Here is a 17,702-nt window from a genome sequence, read left to right as displayed (position 1 = left end):
TTGTTGTGGTAAGAAATTATTTGTTTGTGTTATAATTTTTACATGACCACAACAAGATTAAACAGCATTCAAATCGATTTTTAAATTTCTTTAACCGAACTAACTACAAATATATATATATATATATATATATATTTATTTTTTGTAAGGCGAAAATATATTCTACATTTATGAGAAATAAAAAAGGCCGAAAAATAGCTTTACTTTAAGGTAAATCTGATTATCTTTTTACCATGAGATTTAAAAAAAAAAAAAAAAGACACAAGCCCCTTAGTAAGTAGAAGAGAAATAGTTAAGCAAAAAAAAAAAGTAGAAGAGAGAACCTTTGGTTTGGATTTTTAAACCGTTTTAGTTCATTATAATTTTTAAAAAATAGAACAAATATAATTGGGACATTTTATCCCTTATATTTTTTTCATTAACTTGTATAGTATGATAGAAGGAGAGATGAAAAATGAAGTAAAAAAAAAAGTTAGTAAAATATTTTTTCTTTTTATATCTTAACAATTTTTGGTTTTATATATGCTAATGGGGCTAATGAATCAATGGTCTTTCACATGATTTTGCAACCTTGACACAAGTTTAAAAATGTTTGAACTTCCATAGGAGAGATATGGGGCTAATGAATCAATGGTACATATAGCCATTAAACTAAAGATGAATACAAAAATGCATTCATATGTATGAAGAATGTAATACTGTACTGATGTAAATATGGTTTCATATACATTTACTCTGAAGTAAGGAAGTCCAGTACTGAGGAAAATATTCCATCTGAATTCCACAATTGTTTAAAATCAAACTAAAAACAAAAAGTACATTCCAACAGAATTTCTAGCATACAGAAAAAGTTTTTATTTATTATTTTTTTTTTGCCAAAAGAAAACAACAATAATTAAATATTTCTCCCTATCACTCTCCACTATCTCTCTCTGGAAAACCCACAGATATTGAATTCAAGAAGAGCCAATCTAAATTCCAAAAGGATTTAGTTGATTTTGTCTTCTTTCTTCATCACGATTAGTATTGATAATGTCTTCATTGCCTTATAGTTCTTGGCCTCTGATACTGTTGTTAGCATTATGGTGCATGGTAGCTAGAGAATCAAACGGAGCTTCCAACAATGTAAAAGTTGGAAGCATTTCAAAGGTGGAAGATGCTGAGAATTTCCATATCTATTATGGACAGACTTTTAAAGTCATCAAGAATGCCATTGATGGCAAGAGCTATCTCCTTATTCAGGTTCTTGCTTATCTCATTAACTTGTGACTCTTCTATTTGTTTCCAAAATGTATGGTCCGTGTCTGAAAATATTAGGGAATAATGTAGAACACTTCTAGAATGGCGGTTCGGACAAAGTATTGTACTTCCAGGATAAAGTCTTATGTGATTCCACTTCTAAATTACTCATTAGACACTCAATCTTCTCAAGGTATGCTCTGTTTTTCTCCCCTGTTTCATTCCTCTGTTTAAAAGCTATTCTGTTGTTTTAGATCCCTATGTTTTCTCTAATTCAGGAGGCGTTCCGGTTTCTTTCTTCGAGGTAAACAATACTTTCTAGCTAACTTAAAGATTTGGTATTGTGTTAAATGAATGGTTTCAGCATCTCAAGGAACATCAGCTCTAGACTTTTGTTGGTACTAGGCAAACAATTTGCTAGAAGATTAGGATCAAACTTCAGAATGGACCAAAAAATGGATTTAGTTTTGACTATATGCAGTTACTTGGATTACTCGGAAGCTTGAAGGGAATAACATCCGATGCGGTAGCTTCACCGTGTCTTCTGAAACTGTGTGAGGCAGGGGAAGTAGTTAAGCTTGACAAAGGTGACCAACAAGGGCAGGTATTATCTCAATTCGCGGCGCATTTCATCAGCGACACGGATCAACCTCAGACTTGCAATTTTGCAAACTTTTTTCCACTTAGTGAAGGCACACCTCTTCAGGTGCCAATTATTATCTTTGCATAGATCTAAACCTAACCAAAAGTGATTAAATTTTCACATTTTGATATGAGGTTGTGATGGTTTTGTAATCTTGAATAAGCGAGCGGAGTGGATCAAATTCCTTGGAGCTTTTACCAATCTTGAAACTAAAGCCAATCAAGTCTATGACGCGGTGAGTGACAATTCATGCTTCTCTTTGCAAAATCTATCTACAAGGCCTCATCTTGTTGTTTATAAAGTATGTTATGGAACCTTGTAGGTAAAAGCAAGCTATACTTGCTTGTCTCAAATGGCTTCCAACAAGACAAAATCATTCAAGCCGATTGTAGCCTGGATGGGATATGATCAAAATGTAAGAAATCTTTTTTTTTTTCTCAAACTATTTTAACATTTTTGTTTCTTATAATTCAAAGATGAATGTGTATATATGGTTCCAAACTCATAGTGTGTTATTTATCTTTAAGGGATGCATGTGGAGTTTTACTAAGGATTCACACAAGCTCAAGGTACGCGTTTCAACTTTTGACACTTTAAATTATTGCCTTAAATGTTTGGAAACATCTTTCGAACTGACCATGACGAAGGCATACACAACAGTTTGTAGAAGATGCGGGTGGTGAAAACATCGACAAATCTATTAATAAGGTTTCTTACAATGTCTCTGATCCTGATGATTTGGAAGCACTCCACGCCATTTTATGTGTAAGGGGATCATACTTGTTCTGCTTTCATTTTTCTGATGACCAAAATAAACTTATTTGCTTTGGCTCAAAACTTCGATTCAACAGACTGTAGATGCGGTGATCGATGAAACGGTATCATCTGACCCTCAAAATTACACACAGACAACGTTCTTGGGGAACATAAACGTGGATGATAACTCTTGTTTTGCGTTTCTTGCAAATCAAAGCATTTGGAGATATGACAAACGGGTCAGAAACGGAACAACTCTTGGTAAGAAAGTTTTGAAACACTTTATTTTATGTTGATTTGCGCTAAAACTGTTTCTTGAAATTTGTGAATGAGTAGACTGGTATGACGGAGCAATCTCGCAACCAAATCTAGTACTCGCTGACATTGTTGAAGCCTTGTTTCCAACGGGAAACTATACAACTTCGTACTTTAGAAATATTGCTAAGGTAACAAAATCTAATCTAATATAGTAATATTCAAACTCTCGTCATTGTGAATTTGTTTTTATAAACTCCATCCATCCCGTTTGGTTGTCAAAACCGCTCCTTTAAAGTAGAAGGAATCGCTGACAAATTAAAGAGAAACTTAATAAGTTAATGAGGGATGTTATGGTGAACCCCAAATTTGTAGCTGGCCTAGTCTTGTAAGGTCGGCCGGCGGACTTACGGGTGCTTTGTTGAAAAAGTTATGGACTGGTGCAATCCGTCCGTACATAGTTTAAGTCTGCCACGGGCCGGGGCAAGTCTGTCATTTTTCTTCCGCAGTTCTTAGAGATTGACTCAATACAAACCAAGCTAGATTGGCCAATCACATAATCCACATAACCATATAATTTAATTTGAACTCAAGAGCATATCATTTTCATTGATTTTAAGTTGCGTATTTGTTTTAACCTCATAACTAAAAATATGGCAGGGTGAAGGAGTCATAAACATTAGTCCGGATATGTGTGATAGAGACGCATCATTTCCGTTAGTTCCTACAATTCCAGCTTGTGGATGATATGTTCCTATTCTTTCAAGAGCATTCCCCAACAAGCATCGAACGTATTATTTGATAATGATAGTTGTTAGAGATTTTTGATCTTGTCCAAGATTACTAAGGAATTATGCATTGGCAAAAATGATTAGTCTATTACTCTATTATGACGGGAAGATCAACAATAATAATTAAATATGTTTATTTGCTTAGCTCATTTTTTTTTTTTAATTTCTAGTGTAATCACATATGTAATATCTTATATATTACGGAAATAACAATTGTAATATTGTTTTGCGGTGGACAACCAATTTGGTTTCAATTTGTTTTTGTTTTTTTGTTTTTTTTCCTGGTTTTACGCTATCGGTTTTATAGAGACTCTGAAAGATAAACCATATAAAAATTGTATATAATTCGGTTTGTTCAGTTTTATTCGGTTCACAGGTTATTGTTCACATATATAAAAGCAGTATGCAATTTAGTTTAGTTTGATTTTTTTCTTAAAGTGACTTTCGATTAGTAGAGACAGATTTATTAAATTAATATTGTTAGTCGATGAACACAAACACACATATTCTCCAATTTTAAAAGAAAATAATCTAAGCGTAATTCTTTTATGTCTATGATATGTTCAAGGTATGAAGTTTATTCCAACCATGAAGTTCTCTAACTCATTTACTAGAATAATGAATGATATACACACACTTATCCCTTGTATTGCAGGACTATACTTACTAATTACTATTTGAAAAAATGTTGGATCCACAATTTATAATGTTTGCTCAAGGGATCCAGATCCTTTGACTTTGAAGATTTCTCCTTCAAAGATAAGAAACGCATGAAAAGAGGATCACAAATGTTTTACGTAGATCTTCACATGCATAAAGATTAAAAGAGGGTCTAAATTTTTTTTTTTTTTTTTTTTCGGCTGATCCGGTCGGCCTCGATAGGAATGCACCGAGGTGCTTACAGGTGCTTACAGAGTGGAAGCACCTCGGTGCCACCATACTGCCTGATCCGAGTTTGGAATACCTTCCGACTAATGCTAGGGGGTAGTCAGGCCGCCTGCATTTCTGATTATCAGGTAAACCAATTGGGCCAAGGCCCAACTGACAGACTTCCCAAACAAATGTGTTTTTCGTTTCCAGAAAGAATCGAACTCGGTTCTGGGAGTTTCACCCTTCACCAAAGCTTCCTCTGCCACTAGACCACAAAGGCTTGGGCAAGAGGATCTAAACTTGATTGGAAAATATTTGGGAGGTCCGTAGGCTGGGAGCCAGTCTCAAGTGAACATGAAAAGAAGGTCTTGAACATCTATTCGTGGATATCACTCATTTCCTATTTTATTGAAACCTGACCACATAAAAATGTTGATAAGGAAAATGACCCTTGCAATAATTTCATTTCAATAATTGCCATAATCAGCGACGGATTATTTTATATTTCCAATTTTAGCCACGTTTTTCTACTTCCTAAAAGAGACTTGTTAATTCTCATAATTTTTCTATATATAGTATCTGTTTGCATATCCCATTTCCCTCACACAAACACAAACAATAAGCAGAAGAAGAAGAAGATGGATAACTTGGCGTTATGTGAAGTAAACAACGTTCCTCTAACGCCCATAACGTTCTTGAAGAGAGCTTCGGAGTGTTATCCCAATCGAACTTCGATAATCTACGGACAAACTCGTTTCACTTGGCCTCAGACCTATGACCATTGTTGTCGTCTTGCCGCTTCTCTCCTATCTTTTAACATCGCCAAGAACGATGTGGTATGTCACACTATCTCTCTCTCTCTGTCTCACTATCGTTGCCCAATTTTTCGCTAAGCAATTTTAGATTTTTCAGAAATAGTACTCTGTTTTGTCTAGAGTGTGTGAGTGTAACTAATGTGCATAATTAGATAGATATAAATTCATTTATTTAAAATAATGAGACATATGAGCAGGGCCGGCACAGACCTAAAGCCCAGCAAGCAGATGCTTTAGGCAGCAAATCTTATATGTATTTTGAAGGGCATCAAAATTATAAAAGTGTCTTATAGTCTAGTGGTATTTAAGACGTCTAAAGGTAGTTGTGCGTGGGTTCGATCCTTGGCAACCGAAGATTTAAACATTTTTTTTATTTTTAGTTATTGTAAATAGGCATCAAATTTTGTTGGGCTTTAGGCATCATGAATCTTTGGGCCGGCCCTGCATATGAGTATAAATGTGTGTTTAGGTATCTGTTGTTGCTCCAAACACACCGGCCATGTATGAGATGCACTTTGCCGTTCCCATGGCTGGAGCTGTACTTAACCCTATCAATACTCGTTTGGACGCAAGATTTAAACATTTTTTTATTTTTAGTTATTGTAAATGGGCATCAAATTTTGTTGGGCTTTAGGCATCATGAATCTTTGGGCCGGCCCTGCATATGAGTATAAATGTGTGTTTAGATATCTGTTGTTGCTCCAAACACACCGGCCATGTATGAGATGCACTTTGCCGTTCCCATGGCTGGAGCTGTACTTAACCCTATCAATACTCGTTTGGACGCAACATCCATTGCCGCAATCCTCCGCCACGCCAAGCCCAAGATCTTATTCATAGACCGCAGTTTTGAGCCCTTGGCTCGAGAAATTCTCCATCTACTATCATGTGATGACTCAAACTTAAATTTGCTGGTCATATTTATTGACGAGAACGATTTCTCTAAAAGGGTTTCGTCCGAGGAGTTAGACTACGAGTGTCTCATCCAGAGGGGAGAGCCTACGCCCTCGTTGGTGGCGCGTATGTTCTTTATTCAAGACGAGCATGATCCAATCTCATTAAACTACACATCGGGTACAACTGCCGACCCAAAAGGTGTTGTGATTAGCCACCGAGGAGCATATTTGTGCTCGTTAAGCGTGATTATTGGTTGGGAAATGGGGACCTGCCCTGTCTACCTTTGGACTCTGCCTATGTTTCATTTCGATGGATGGACTTTTACATGGGCAACGGCTTTAAATGGTGTACATAATATATATATATATATATATATATATATATATATATATATATATATATATATATATATATATATATATAATTTAATTGTTATAGAGTTCAAATATTATAAACTTTTTATAGAACTTAAATATTATAAATACTCTAAACATTTTTTAAAGTTTAAATATTTATAATGTTTAAACTTCTTATAAATTCTTATAAAGTTCAAATATTCATATTTGAAACTTCATAAAAGTTTTAGTTATATAAATATTTAAAACGTTTTATAAAGTTGAATTTTACAAACGTTTAAATGACTATAATATTTAAGTTTTAATAAAATTTAAATATTTACAATTTTTTAAAACTTTTTAAAAGTTTAATAAAATAAAGAACCGGAGTAAACCGGATAACAATTTTAATTTTGGAAGTAATAAGGCAAGGCAAGTAACTCGCAAGTCGCTCATTTTTTAGCAAGTACTCGAAATTACAAGTACTCGTTTTCAACAAGCCAAGCACAAATACTAATTTTTGTTACTCGTACAAGGCAAGCCAAGTAATAAATATCCCTAAAAGAGCAAGTACTCGCCTTGTGTCCACCCCTATTTAGAAGCCACAATTTCTAAAAAAATGTTTCGAAAATAATTTGTAATATTAATTAATAGATAAACATTTTTATAACAATGACATTATCTTGTAAATAAGTGCCAACTCAAAGATTTATTTCATATTTGTACTTCGAAAATGTATATATAGATTTAAATTGAAATGGAACAATGAAAGATGTACATATACATTTTTATAAGATCATTTACTTAAAAACTTAAAATTCATTCTCAAAATTCATCAATGTTCTATAACGCATATAGCACTAAATCAAGTATTCTTTTAATGTTGTCTTTTTCTACATTTTACCTTATTTCCCACAAATTTATATTAAACAATTAACAACAAATTATCTTATAATAGTTTATTTTAAAATATTATTTCATATTTAATTTAACTATAAATCATTACATAAATGAATACTATTAGAGAAGCAAAATGTAATAAAATTATTAAAATGACATTGTAAATTGAGGAATTGTTAGAAATGCTTTTTTCCAATACCTCTTTTCAAAAATACAACCTACGTAAAACCTTTTTAAAATTTCTTTAAAAATTTAAGATTTACCTAAGTACGTATGTAACATTATAAAAGCATACAAAACTACATTTATATATATATAAATACATGATTAAAACTTATAAATACCTTATAAAATCTTATACATATCTTATAAAATCTTATACATATCTTATAAAATCTTATAAATATGTTATATAAATATGTTATAAAACCATATAAATACTTAGATCGAGGCTTGAGTAATACTTACCATCCAGAAGTACCTCATAAACCTTTTCAGGTTTAATGAGACATATTTTTGAAAATACACAAAAGAAGGGGACATTTTTTTAAAATGGCACACCAAAAAGTGATTGAATTTTTTATTAAGTTTTATGTTCATGTGGAATACGATGGCTTTAATAAACTTGTAAATTTTATGGTAAATTTTATGGAAGATGGGGAAATACAAAACAAATATAAATATAAAAAAATTATTTTTGTTGTGACGGAAGGTAAGAACCTGAGCAACCAGGATATGGTGAAGGGCTTCATAGGTGGATGCAACCCACTTAAACACAAAGTTGATAAATGAAAGTTTTGAGTTGGAATTGTCAAAGGCTCGGGAATAAGGCAACTATCGGTTATCTTCGGGACATTTGGAAACAACATCGGCCAGATTTGTTAAAGGCTCAATGGTTTGCTCATAGCTAACCTCTCTGTTCTGTTAAGTTTGTTTCAAGTATGGCTTTTTAATTTTTTTTTGGGCCCTTGAATCTGTCTGCCTTTTTGACATTGTAAATAACTCTTTCCTTTTAAGGTAATATATATTCACAAGTTATCAAAAATAAAAACACCGGCCAGATTTTTTATTTCTTTCAGAAACAAAACAATCTTCTTTTTTTTATGGAAAAATTTCTCGGTCATTTTGGTTATAAAAATTTAGAAACGGTTGATCCTATCGGTTGTACTGGCGGTTTAGCTCTTTATTATAACAATGATTTTAATGTTTCTATTGTTTATGAAAGTAATCGGTTAATTGATGTGAAAGCTGTGGTAAAAGGAAAAACAATTCATCTTACATTTGTTTATGGTGACCCGGTTCCAAAAAATAGAGATCAAGTTTGGGAACGGTTAACGCGGATTGGTTTGACTAGGGATACACCCTGGTTTTTAATTGGTGATTTTAATGAGTTAACCGGAAATCATGAGAAAAGAGGTGGTACTCTAAGACATGCATCTTCGTTTATCCCTTTTAATTTTATGATTCAAAATTGCGGTCTTTTGGAATTTCCATACATCGGAGACTGGTTGTCCTGGTGGGGTTGGCGGGATAAAAAACCTATACGGTGTCGTTTGGATAGAGCTTTAGCGAATTAAGATTGGCATGAATTATTTTGCAACTCTTTCGTTGAATATTTACCAATGGTTGCTTCCGACCATTCACCGGTGGTAGCTACGCTATTGGATAAGATACCACGTGGAAAATGAACCCTTTAGGTTTGATAAGAGATGGATTGGAAAGGATGGTTTAATGGAGGCAATTTCAAATGGTTGGAATTCGGAATCTGAATCAGGAGCAGGAAAATTCGTGGAAAAGTTGAATAATTGTAGGCGGGCAATTTCGCAATGGAGGGGAGAACTAACTCCTTACGGGCGGCAAACAATTGAGGAACTTAAATCGGAATTATATGTGGCACAGAGGGATGACAGAAGACCAAGGGAGGAGATTACGGAATTAACATTACGGTTGAAAGAAGCTTATCGAGATGAGGAACTGTACTGGTATCAAAAAAGTAGGTGCTCTTGGATGCAACTAGGAGATAATAACTCAAAGTACTTTCATGCTCTAACAAAACAGAGATGGACAAGGAATCAGATTACTGGGTTGCATGATGCAAACGAAATTTGGTCTGCGGAAGATAAAGATATTCAAAATATAGCGGTCTCTTATTTTAAGGATTTGTTTACTACAACCAAGCCCGAGGCTTTTGAGGAGTCGCTGGCTGAAATTCAAAGTCTGATTACGGATCAGGTTAATAATTTTCTAACGGCACCTGCTACAGAGAGTGAGGTGAGAACAGCTCTGTTTATGATGCATCCGGAAAAATCGCCAGGGCCTGATGGCATGACAACCATATTTTTCCAAAAGGCTTGGATTACAATTAAATCAGATCTTCTTGTTCTGGTTAATTCTTTTTTAGAGGATTGAATTTTTGATAAACGGTTAAATACGACAAACATTTGTCTGATCCCAAAAACGGAAAGGCCGACACGGATGATGGAATTACGGCCTATTAGTCTATGTAATGTGGGCTATAAAATTATATCGAAGATTCTTTGTCAAAGACTTAAAACGGTTTTACCAAAACTGATTTCGGAAACACAATCGGCTTTTGTCGAAGGACGATTGATTTCGGATAATATACTTATTGCACAAGAGATGTTTCATGGGTTGAGGACTAACCCGACATGTAAAGGAAAAATTATGGCCATTAAAACTGATATGAGTAAAGCTTATGATAGAGTGGAATGGATTTTCGTTGAAAAGGTTCTAAGAAAATTAGGTTTCTGTGAGAAATGGATTACCTGGATAATGTGGTGTATTACAACAGTTCAATATAGAGTGCTCCTTAATGGGCAACCTAGAGGACTAATTGTACCAGAAAGGGGATTACGGCAAGGGGATCCGCTTTCTCCTTATTTCTTCTTCCTTTGTACAGAGGTACTAATTGCGAATATTCGGAAAGCAGAAAGGGAAAAACTAATTATGGGTATTAAGATAGCAAATGAAAGCCCTTCGGTTTCACATATGTTATTTGTGGATGATAGCTTATTCTTTTGTAAGGCAAATAAAGACCAGTGTGAGGTAATATTGGGGATTTTAAAGAAATATGAAGCGGTCTCCGGACAGCAGATTAATTTTTTAAAATCCTCGATTCAGTTTGGACATAAGGTAGATGAGGATATCAAGGAGGAAATCAAATCTACCTTGGGAATCACTAATATCAGTGGCATGGGTTCTTATCTTGGTCTGCCAGAGAGTTTGGGTGGATCTAAAACAAAAATTTTCTCTTTTGTCAGAGATAGACTGCAAACAAGAATTAACGGATGGTCGGTAAAAATTTTATCGAAAGGTGGGAAAGAAGTGATGATTAAATCGGTAGCTGCAGCACTACCAACTTATGTTATGTCGTGCTTCAGACTACCGAAAACAATTACTTCTAAACTTATTAGTGCGGTTGCTAAATTTTGGTGGAGTTCAAATGGAGATTCTAGAGGTATGACTGGATGGCTTGGAACAAGTTGTGCAATAGTAAATCAAAAGGAGGGTTAGGCTTTCGGAATGTAGACGATTTTGATTCAGCCCTATTAGCTAAACAATTATGGCGGTTATTACGGTTCTAGATTCCCTTTTTGCAAAGGTGTTTAAAGGGCGGTATTTTCGGAAATCCAATCCCTTGGAAAATATTAAATCATACTCCCCATCATATGGATGGCGTAGTATCTGTTCAGCTAGATCTCTGGTTAATAAATGACTTTTTAAAAGGGTCGGATCGGGGACATCCATCTCAGTTTGGGAGGATCCCTGGATTCCAGCTCAATTCCCGAGACCAGCAAAGAGTAATGGTTCACTTGTTGATCCATTGTTAAAAGTAAACAATCTTATAGATAGTCAGTCGAATTTTTGGAATATTGCTCTCCTAGAGGAGATCTTTGATCCAGAAGATATCGCCATCATAAGTGCCCTACCTGTGGGTGCGCCAACTAAGGAGGATACACTGGGTTGGCATTTTATAAAATCCGGAAAATATACAGTCAAATCGGGATATCATACCGTACGGTTAGGAAATTTGGAGACAAATTACTCATTGATTGGTCCAGACATCAAACCGTTGAAAGCACATTCTTGGCAAGTGCATTGTCCACCTAAGATACGTCATTTCTTATGGCAAATTTTAACGGGTTGTGTACTAGTTACGGAAAATTTACGGAGAAGAGGAATCGATTGTGATACAGGTTGTGCCAGATGTGGCGAACCAGTGGAAACAATCAATCATACACTCTTTCAGTGCCACCCGGCACGACAGGTTTGGGCACTCTCTCAGATTCCTACAGCAATGGGAAATTTTCCAACGGAGTCTATCTTTGCGAATTTGGACCATTTATTTTGGAGAATACCTTCGGACTTCGACTCTTCAGCCTTTCCATGGATTATCGGGTATATATGGAAAGCAAGGAATGAAAAAATATTTAAAAATATTGATAAAGATCCGTTGGAGGTATTACAGTTAGCAAAAAAAGAAGCACAATTGTGGCAGTCTGCCCAAATTGAGCTTCATCATGAAACGCATGATACTGTGGAATTGGTAAATCGGTCTCGAGTGGGGAATACTTCACTTGACTCGAATTATTCAGGATACCGTTGCTTTGTGGATGGATAGTGGAAAGAAAGTGATAAGTTTTCCGGTACAGGATGGTTCTGTACATCATCAAATGGAGAGCCGCCAACATGGGAGCTGCAAATCTCCGTCGAAGTTTATCTCCATTACATACCGAGTTTGAGGCCCTTCTCTGGGCGATGAAGTTCCTTACAGACTGTTCTGATCTGGTTAAGATGGTGTCTTCTCCAACTGAATGGCCGGCGTTTTCAGTGTACTTGGAGGAATTTCAGAGTGACAAGGAAGAATTCTCATATTTCTCTTTATCTTTAATTTCTCGCAATGCTAATGTAAAAGCGGATCATCTGACACGAAAAATTCGTACAGAACCGCTTCATATCACATTTGTAAACAACATTCCACAAGAATGGCTCTTTTGAGTTCTAATTAATTTCGGATGACAAAAAAAAAAAAGTGCATTTTCAAAAATAAAATATAATAATAAGGTCTTGCAAATTATTTATTATAAAGTGAAATAAATAATATAGCATATGATCTATTTCTAAATTATTTTAATTTTTCTTATCTTTGAATGATGAAAAAAAAACAAAGGAAAAATATATGATTTTTTTTTGAGCATTTAAAGACAAATATATGTCACATGTCATGAAAAAGAAGTTAAAAACTTCATGAAGAGCTCATTTTTAAATTAGAATTAATGGCCAAACTCTTATCTACACTTTTGTTATAGAAAAAAAGAAGGAGAAGATGATGATAGAGTTGAAGGATAAAATCTAATATTTGAGATTATGATCGCTGATTTTTTCGTTGGGAGATGGGTATTTTTTTTTTCCAAAAACGTCTACTTTTTATTCTTTGTTGACCTTTTTCCTTGAGAAAAAGTTTTATTACATACTAATTTCTACATTCAAAATAAATTTCATAATGCATATTCCAATACTTTATATTTTTAGCCACTCTATACGTACTTTACCTTTCTTTATAAAAAAACTAGATATGGACCCGTGCAACATATGCCAATACTTAATATTTTATTTTATTTTTGTAAGCTTAACTAAAATTCTATAAACATATATATTTTAGAAAATGCAGCATAATTATTTCTAAATATAGATTTATTAGCATAATGCACAATATAAAACATTATTTATAGTTATGTTATAATAATTATTAAATTATCTAATATAAATATTGGCCTATTTATAAAATTATATAATTTTTTGCTTATTATAAGTTATGAAGTCATAAATGTTCATATGTTGTATTATTGAATTTTAATAAGTTATTTACATACACCGGAAGAGTGTGTTACATCTTATAATTTCAATGTGGACAAGATGGAAACAAAACTATGATAATAAGAAAAGATAAAATTATATAGTTACGTAAACATATGAACGATATATGTAAACATGTAGTCTGAGTTACGTAAATATAGATATTTTTTAAGAAAAGTTTAACTTCATAATAAAATTGTGACAATAAAAGAAGAGAAATATGAGACTGTTTATATCCATGTCATGTAACTTAATTGATAATATGAAATATCCTCAATTTGCTACATGGCTTTTGTCATTTTAGCCCCACATTACAAATTTCTTCGTTTTTTCTTCTTTCTAATTCTCAAATCTCTATGTATCTCTCATTAGATTTCTCTTATTTTTATTCGAACTCCTCTTTCTTTCTCCTTCTCTCACTCTCGTCGGATTTCTTCACCACCGTATCTTTATTTATTTTTTCTCTATCTCAATTTCTCGTATTTATCGGACATCACTACCGAGTCTCACTACTCTGACCCACCACCACAACTAAATCTCACTACTATCACAATCAACACCACCATCAATACTGAATCTCGCTAATTCCGACTCACTACCTTTATCAATATTTACCGCCGCCATCACCACCAAGCTTGAACCCCCATCCTCTTTCCCCAACTTCTCTTATTACTCCACCTTCTTTATCTCCTCCGACATTAATTAGACAAAGCCCCTCCGACAATAACTCTAGTCTATGTCTATCGCCATTCATAATTATAAATTTGCCTCAATTGCCATATATTCATTAGATCTGAATATCACATGCTATTTTTAGAAAAACATCGTGATTCGAAGTATTTTTTATAATTGATATGATATAATTGCATAATTTTCTTAATTTTTTTCCTAATTTTAAATTTTTTTCTTGGACAGTTAGTAACTTATAAATAAAACGTTTAGCATAATTTTATAATTTTGATTTTTATGGAAATATACATATAAATTCTCTATATATATGTGTAGTTTGTTGGGAAAACGGTTTTTTCATCCCTAAACTAACTTACTTTGGCCAATTCCTCCCCCTAACTTTGTATTGTGCCAAAAACCTCATGAACTAATTTATATTTTGAATTACCTACATGAATAAAACAAATTAGGCGGAAATACACAAATCGCTCAACGCTGTTACTGTTCCGTTAATGACAAGCTGACTAGGATGCCACATCATCAATCAAAAACGACGTCGTTTTAAACATCTTACCCAACAAAAATAAAACGACGTCGCATACATCATTCATACAAAATCGAATTGGGGATTTTATTAGGGTTCATCGAATTCCAATTGGGGATACAAAGTGTTCCGCCTTTGAGATAGAGAGAGATCAAAGACTAAGGGTTTCAGGTTGATGAGAGTCTGGTTTGAGAGAGAAAGAGAACGAAGACAAAAGCTTTCGGGTTTGAGAGAGAAAGAGATCGCAGACACGGGTTTTGGGTTTGAGAGAATCGGGTTTGAGAGTGAAAGAGAAAGACAGTGACAGTGTTCTGGGTTTGAGAGAGAGAGAAATCGAAGACTGTTGGTGATGAAAATGCACAAGATGACCGGAAACAAATGCGCAATGGTGATGAAAATTTTAAGAAGATGTGTATGGCTGCAAGGTGGACCAAACACATTGATACATTTGTGGAGCCTGATATCAATGAAGTTGAGACTGATGATGCTAATAGAAATCAGGAAGAAACAAGAGATGATTCTGGACAGTTTGAAGAAGAAGCAAGAGTGGAGAGAAATGTTGCTCGTTTTGTTGATGTAGATGATGAGTATGATGAGTATGCGACTGGATCAGATAGTGAAGATGATGGTAATTTGAGAGAGGAGTATTTCAGATACATCAAAGGTAGTGGCGAGTTGAAGATGAAAATGGTATTTGACAGTTTAGAGGCATTCAAGTCAGCAATGGTGGATTATGTGTTGAAGACAGGAAGAAATGTGAAGTATGTGAGATGGGATCCTGACAGATCAGAATTAAAATGTGCAAGTCGATGTGAGAAGGACAAATCAGAAAAAGAAAGAGGGACAGAAACTGAAGGAGATAAAGGGACAGAAACTGAAAGGGATAAAGAAATAGAAGGCGAGAAAGAAAATGAAGGAGAGAAGGAAACTGAAGAAGATGGAGAACCATGTGCATGGAAGATATACTGTTCTTATAAAGCACCATTACAGAAGTGGATGGTGAAGACATATAATGCTGCTCATAGTTGCTTAACGACTGGATATAGCAAGCTTCTTACTCAAGAGGTAATTGCTAAGTTGTTTGTGAATGATGTAAGGGATGATCCTACAATGATGCCTAAAAGAATTCAGAAGAGTATTCAAGATCGCTGGCATTTAACTACAACACCTGACCAGTGTAGATAGGCAAAGAAAAGAGCATTAGAGATGATCCAAGAAGAGCATGATGAACAATACTCAAGAATGAAAGATTACCGACTTGAGTTATTAGAGTAAGATCAGTCTCATTTTTCATTGTTTTATTGAATTTATATTTTTCTGAATTCATTGGTCTGACATGTATGTTATTATGTTTTGCTAGGTCCAATGTTGGTTCGACTGTGGTGCTTGATACATTTGAGGGAAGCAATGGACTGGATATGTTCCACAGATTTTACATCTGTTTTGCTAATATTCGGATGGCATGGTGTACATATTGTCGACCAATATTTGGTCTTGATGGCTGTTTTATGAAAGGTACTTCAGAAGGTCAGTTACTGGCTGCAGTTGGAAGGGATGCAAACAACCAGATGTATCCCATTGCATGGGCTGTTGTGGACAGAGAGGATGAAGACAATTGGAGATAGTTCATTGAGAAGCTGCAGAGAGATTTAAACCTTAGAGATGGTGATGGTTTTACTGTCATTTCAGATAGACAAAAAGGATTATTGAATGCTGTTTCCCAGCTATTGCCAAAAGTTGAGCATCAGATGTGTGCAAGACACATATATGCAAACCTAAGGAAAAACCATCCACATAGGGCTGACATGAAAAGTCTATTTTGGAAGGTTGCCAAGAGCTATAATGAGGCACAATATGAGAAAAGCTTGGAAAAGTTGAAGGCGTATGACATGAATGTCTTTAATTCAGTGATGCAGAAGAATCCAAAAAATTATAGTCTTACATTCTTCAAGCCAACAGCCTCTTGTGATGATGTAAGTAACAACATCTCTGAGTCTTTTAACCATGCCATTGACCCTGCGAGAGTAATGCCTTTGGTTGAAATGTTGGAAACAATCCGGAGAAGAGCAATGATTCGCATTGATATTAGAAGGAAGAAAGCAATGAGCCACAAAGGGAAATATTCTCTGAAAGCAATGGAGAAACTCGAATTGGAGCAGAAGAAGACAAAAAACTGTAAGGTAAATCCTTGTGGTGTTGGTGAGTATGAGGTAAAGGAGAAAAAATCGTCATTTAAGGTCTACATGGAGAAGCATTCTTGCACTTGTAGGAGGTGGCATATGTCAGGTCTTCCTTGTCGTCATGCTCTAAAGGTGATCTTAGACAACAAGAAGCTGAAACGCGATGACTATATATCATCTTGCTATTTGACATCTAGGTGGAGGAATCAGTACAATGCATTTATAAAGGGGGTTAGAGGCATGAACTTCTGGAAAAAATCTGGTGAAATAGAGCTTTTGCCACCCAAGACAGATACAACAAAAGGTAGAAAGCCAATTCCTAAAAGATTCAAGGAAAGGAATGAGTCACCACAAAAGAAGAAAAAGAAGACCATGGATTCTAAGACTACTGAGATTAAAGTTTCAAGAGAGAAAAGGATCATTCATTGTGGAAGTTGTGGTGAAGCTGGGCATAACACAAGGAGCTGCAAAAATGTTGGAGTTATACCTCCAAAGAAAAGCAAAGGGAAGACAGCGAAAGACGGATGTGAAGGACCAAGTCAACTAACTCAAAGCCAAGTCATTGACTAACATGTCAGGTTTGTGTATTAATTTTAATCTAGGATTTTGATTTATTTTCGGATGTAAAACTCAGATTATGATTCAAATTATGATGTAATTTTGGATTAAATTTTGGATTCTATTTGATTATGCATTTTGGAATCAATATGATGGTTTGTTAGAGATTATATTGTTTGTTTATACAGGTTTGATAAGATTACAACGTTTTATTTTTGTTGGGTAAGTGTGTAAAACGACGTCGTTTTTATTGATTGATGATGTGGCATCCTAGTCAGCCTTCCACTAACGGAACAGTAACAGTGTTACACGATTTGTGGGTTTAATCCATAATTGTTTTGTTCGCGGAGGTAATTCAAACTTTAGATTAGTT

The 17,702-nt window shown here is 34.6% G+C and overlaps 2 protein-coding genes across 5 annotated transcripts; both read left to right on the top strand.

Moving 5' to 3' along the window:
* Window positions 1–762: 762 nt before the first annotated feature.
* On the top strand, window positions 763–3,938 carry LOC110224265. Of its 2 annotated transcripts, none has more exons than XM_021010236.1 (11): window positions 763–1,242; window positions 1,330–1,432; window positions 1,518–1,543; window positions 1,721–1,945; window positions 2,046–2,117; window positions 2,205–2,297; window positions 2,410–2,451; window positions 2,543–2,647; window positions 2,734–2,899; window positions 2,975–3,084; window positions 3,554–3,938. In XM_021010236.1, the coding sequence occupies exons 1-11, from the start codon at window positions 1,033–1,035 to the stop codon at window positions 3,638–3,640; spliced, it is 1,239 nt and encodes a 412-aa protein (XP_020865895.1). In that variant the 5' UTR covers window positions 763–1,032; the 3' UTR covers window positions 3,641–3,938. The 2 variants fall into 2 exon arrangements, with proteins under 2 accessions (XP_020865895.1, XP_020865896.1); XM_021010237.1 differs by having other exon boundaries at window positions 1,157–1,242; window positions 1,341–1,432.
* A 1,097-nt stretch (window positions 3,939–5,035) lies between these two features.
* On the top strand, window positions 5,036–17,499 carry LOC9324527. 3 transcript variants are annotated; one of them, XM_021035840.1, is made up of 2 exons: window positions 5,036–5,390; window positions 15,952–17,499. In XM_021035840.1, the coding sequence occupies exon 2, from the start codon at window positions 16,340–16,342 to the stop codon at window positions 17,339–17,341; it is 1,002 nt and encodes a 333-aa protein (XP_020891499.1). In that variant the 5' UTR covers window positions 5,036–5,390; window positions 15,952–16,339; the 3' UTR covers window positions 17,342–17,499. The 3 variants fall into 3 exon arrangements, with proteins under 3 accessions (XP_020891499.1, XP_020891500.1, XP_020891498.1); XM_021035841.1 differs by lacking the exon at window positions 5,036–5,390 and adding an exon at window positions 14,357–15,862; XM_021035839.1 differs by lacking the exon at window positions 5,036–5,390 and adding an exon at window positions 14,360–15,862.
* The last annotated feature ends 203 nt before the right edge of the window (window positions 17,500–17,702 follow it).

The sequence above is a fragment of the Arabidopsis lyrata genome (assembly GCF_000004255.2).
Source record: "Arabidopsis lyrata subsp. lyrata unplaced genomic scaffold ARALYscaffold_2, whole genome shotgun sequence".
Taxonomy (NCBI): Eukaryota; Viridiplantae; Streptophyta; class Magnoliopsida; order Brassicales; family Brassicaceae; genus Arabidopsis; species Arabidopsis lyrata.
Note: the sequence above shows the minus strand (reverse complement) of the source record. Positions and strands in the feature narration are given on the sequence as shown.